At 38.4% G+C, this 4,663-nt stretch overlaps 1 protein-coding gene across 1 annotated transcript in view; it reads left to right on the top strand.

The window, feature by feature from the left end:
• The first annotated feature begins 810 nt into the window (after positions 1 to 810).
• Positions 811 to 4,663, top strand: part of LOC129253780 (glycogen-binding subunit 76A-like) — a 7,267-nt gene continuing 3,414 nt past the window's right edge. Inside the window, exon 1 of the mRNA XM_064095430.1 lies at positions 811 to 4,663. This exon is cut by the window's right edge and continues 3,414 nt beyond it. Within this exon, the coding sequence (XP_063951500.1) occupies positions 1,204 to 2,280 (1,077 nt within the window). The 5' untranslated portion in view covers positions 811 to 1,203 and the 3' untranslated portion in view covers positions 2,281 to 4,663.

Genomic DNA, 4,663 nt, shown 5'->3' with positions numbered 1-4,663 from the left:
CTCTAATTTTACAAAACTAATGTGTTTGTTAAATCGTCAATAATTGTGGTATAATTTGCAAACTAACAAGCTTGTTCATATTGGGGGAGGACCGGGGCTTACTTTGTGTGTTATTATAGCTCCATCTGTTTTGTCCTTTGTATTTTGCTGACTAGTAGGGCTCTAAGCCTGGCCGCTACATGGACTTGGATTTGGCAATTGGTTGTCTTTCTCTAAAAGTCGTAACCTTCTTCGAAGTTAGTACCCCTATTTTTCTTTCCCTTTCTTTCTTTCTTTCTTTCTTTCTTTCTTTCTTTCTTTCTTTCTTTCTTTCTTTCTTTCTTTCTTTCTTTCTTTCTTTCTTTCTTTCTTTCTTTCTTTCTTTCTTTCTTTCTTTCTTTCTTTCTTTCTTTCTTTCTTTCTTTCTTTCTTTCTTTCTTTCTTTCTTTCTTTCTTTCTTCATTTCTTTCTCTCTTTCTCTCTCCCACTCCCTCTCTCTTTTTTTCTTTCTTTTTCTCCCCTATCCTCCATTTTGCCAACTGGTACATGATTTTGCCAACTGCCACGAATGTTGGGGGGGGGGAGGTGTCACACCCCCCATACCCCCCCCCCCCCCCCCCCTCTAGCTACGGCCCTGTCTCCCTTACGCCACACAATTTGTAGTTAACTTACGAAGAATTCATTTCTTTTAATTCGTCTTCCAAGTTACATTTTCGGTGAAGTTTGGATTTGCCCCTTTGCTATATAAAGAAACAAAAACAAACTCTTGTCCAAGACGGTTCAGTGAGTCAGTTAACCAAGGATTTTCTTGTAAGTTGTGACCTATTTCTACTGGGCACTCACATCAATATGTCAACAGCCAGTTATATGCCAACGATGTTCTACGTCATCATAGCCGGCTAGCCGACAAGAACATTCCCGAGCACTCGGGAAGTGAGCAGGCAGCGCAAACAACAACACGAGCATGTGAATATATGCAGCACACACGGACACGCATTGAACACGCTGCAGCTATTCAGCAAGCTGATAGCTACCATGTATTCGTATTCGTACTGCTTTTGTCGGGTATAGTAGTACTGTGGCTTCTAATATACTGTACATTGAAAACACACTGCACACTTCAGTTATCGTGATTATGCCGTATACTTTACTTGTGACCTGATTTATGAGCTTCGTAATACACACCTGCACTTTATTTGATTTTTGGAGCATGTAACATTCGAAATGTCGACGGAGTCTCCCCCCGCATCGCCGAGGAAAGCCCGCAAATCGCTAGCTGAGAAGGGGCAGCATTTGGAGCCCATTAACGTGCCGAAAACAGTGAGTAGTAATTGCAGCCTTCCTGGTGAATGTCGGCAGACTGGTTCTTATACTGCCAATGCGAGTGGTAACTTTGACTCAGAGCAACGCGATATTACAAATGCAGCTGAAGAACGAACTTGCAATAACATTCGGAATCCCTCGAATTCTGAGGGTACTTTGTATTCAGATACACTAGATTCTCATTGTGATGAAAATGTAGAACGAGAAGAGATATTAAAGCATGAAACTACGTCTGCCCCACATCATGCACATAGTAATTTTAAACTTGGTGCCGACAGCGTTGATCTTGATGATACAGCTTTTAGATCTTTCAATGTCAATGTTACCCCAGATGGATTTTTATCGCCGACGTCACCGACTTCGCCCACCAGTCCAGACCCCGATGGAATACGATCACCACGGAAGTCGTCAATGCGTGACCCCAATCGACCTCGAACACCGCCGGGGACACCCTCCCGGAAGTCAGTTCGCTTTGCTGACCACCTAGGGTTGGACTTGGAGACTGTCAAAACCATATTGCGAACGGAATCACCACCTGACTTGCACGTACATGTCGACGAGGAGAAACAGACGATAAGTGCCAAGGTTCTGTCGTTGTGCTTCCAACAACCTGGTGGACAACCAGACTTCTTATCGCGACTCAACTCCTTAAATGTCTGCCTTGAGAACGTAGTAGTCCATGAATTTACACTCATAGGCACCATCAAGGTCAGAAACCTGGGTTTCGAGAAGGAAGTCAGGATTCGGCAATCGTCAGACAACTGGAGTTCTTATGTTGACACTATGGCAATGTACGTTCAGGGTTCTTGTAATGGACCTACAGATCGGTTCTCTTTTGGCCTGTCAGGACCTCGGAGTATGGCACCAGGTGCAATACTCACTTTTTCCATCTATTACAAGGTAGGGGGACAAATATTTTGGGATAACAATGGCGGGCAGAACTACTCTCTTGTGTGTGAAGAGGTTAAAAAACTTTGACATGTTTGTTATCTTGGAGTGATAGCTCAGCTCTTTAACCAGGTACCATGGCAACTGAGGATGCGGTTACGGAATCTTCAAAGTGAAAAGAATCTTCAAAGTTCATAATTCATCTGGTAGGATTCGCCCCGGGGAATCGCTCAAGTAGTGCAAATTGATTTTGGATCAACTGTGATTGAATAGAGATTTTATTGGTGATACATTTTGATTCGATTCAGGTATTGGAAATCAATTGGCTACTAGACATAGAATGAGAAACCGGACGGGTCGAAAAAGAAGATGAATTGAAGAAAACACACTCATTGCCATACGAGTATTGCTAGCAACATGACTTTTGTAAGCTTGCCATTTACAAGATAATTGTTTAGGCCATCTTGGAATGAAAGACAATCGTTTTGGATCATATTCTAAGAGTCTTCGTAATAATAAACTAAAACGTGCAGTGTTAATTGTCTGAATTTCAATCTTGTTTGCAATATACAGTTGTGAATTAAGGGAGACTAAGTTGGATACAATAATATATAACATATATTATAGGATTAGGATGGTTATATTTACTATGCAAAATTCAAAATACTCAACAATTGTGAGTAATATTAATGACAACATAAATAAGGAAAAGATGTTCATTGACCGAGCTTTGTGCTACAATGTTGTATAGTTGAACTTGTATTACAAATTTCTATCGTATTGAAAAATACAGTGTGATATTTGTTTTGACAAATTATTATCTGTATGACATGTAAAGTGTCTTGGGATAACAGAGTGGGTAGCCCTGTTATACAGTTTCACACACAGAAGTGTATAAATTCTAGGTAATGATCTGAGATCCATAGGTCCATTCGATGCGATATTTACCTTGAAATTATCTCTTTTCAAGTATAGGCCATTAGGACAAATGGGCGAAGTTCAAGGCCCGACTAATTTCTCACTCCATTGATAATTCAGAAATATTTTTACCTAAGTTAAAAGAAAAAGTGAGCACTGTAAACGACGTGTTTATAAGTGGCTTAAATGTCATTTGAAACAAAGTATAACTTGAGTGGTGGCCTGGTAACTTCCTTTGTGACTCTTTGCTTTTCTGGGTTTTATCAGATTCAAAGAGACAAAAGAACACACCGAAAGCGATGATAAAATGTTGTGTTTAATCCTTTCAGCAGTGTGCATGTAATGAAGAGATGAAAGGATCTGTGCATGCCGACTCTGGTTTATTTATTTTTTAATTCTAGGAATGTGATAGAACCTGTTTAAATGTCATAATCTTGATTAATACTCGCGAAATCGCTGGAGAAATTACTAATCAGATATTGCAGATATTTGAGGGAGTTCGTTTTTCGTCTTTCCTTGAAGGTGTGTAGCCTCCACTACATGTTGCATGTCCTTGTTGGGTAGTATTATGTAACCAAAGATCTTAATGAAACATATTAACCTTTTACTTATCCACATTTTACGAGTCGTTCTCTTATTTGTTTTGATGTTGATATGGGTTATCTATAGTACATTTTACAACATAATTGACGGGTCTAATATAAAACATCGCATTAATCAATTATTATGAGAAACTAACATTATAGCCAAAAGCAATTACCTGATTTTGAATTTGAAAATGACTGACTACGTAATAGATTTGTCAATGGTTGATGGCTGTTTCCTGAAATGTTGAGAGCTTGAATCATGAATGTAGATAATAGTCCAGATCATGTCATATGACCTAAATACCTCGAAGATTGTTACCAAAGATATTTTAATGGGAAGAAAAACAATATTTTTCGCTCTCCCACCTGCAGAAGTCCTACCGCACAGCCATCTTTGTTTAAAATGTATCCTTCATTTTGGTTTGCAAAATCAGGGTCGGGATTATCAGCATTGTCCAACCTTTTTAAAAGTGCTGGCACTTCTCGGCTCTTAAAAGTTGAAGGGGTAATTTACCCCTTTCGACCTTTCTTTTTTTGAGGTGCTGTTGGTGATTAGGAATTAGGATTATCATAATATAGTAAATATACACGTTGAAATTGAGTTCCTGAAATATTATTTTAGCCTTTTATCTGCAAGTGGTTCAATACTGTGATACATGTGCAGTCAATGTATCACAGTATTGAACCACTGCGAAATGTAAAATGAAAATATGAAATCTTGAAATACCTACAATTTTGGTATGTATTTTTCATAAGATTCATACGACTGTATTGACTAGATTTCTGCCATTCATTACCATACATTATTCACTTATGTTACTGTTCTTTTTTTTTCACGTGTTCATATTATTGTACTTGCCTTTAATGCTTTCACTAATCCTTATAAACGTACTTTATTTGAAAATTGAGATACTAGTATTGTGATTTGTATATTTTGTTCCATAGATTTATATGTCTTACAACTTTTG

Source organism: Lytechinus pictus, chromosome 2, assembly GCF_037042905.1.
Source record: "Lytechinus pictus isolate F3 Inbred chromosome 2, Lp3.0, whole genome shotgun sequence".
Taxonomy (NCBI): domain Eukaryota; kingdom Metazoa; phylum Echinodermata; class Echinoidea; order Temnopleuroida; family Toxopneustidae; genus Lytechinus; species Lytechinus pictus.
The sequence above is the reverse complement of the archived record's forward strand: the minus strand, read 5'-3'. Positions and strand labels throughout refer to the sequence as shown.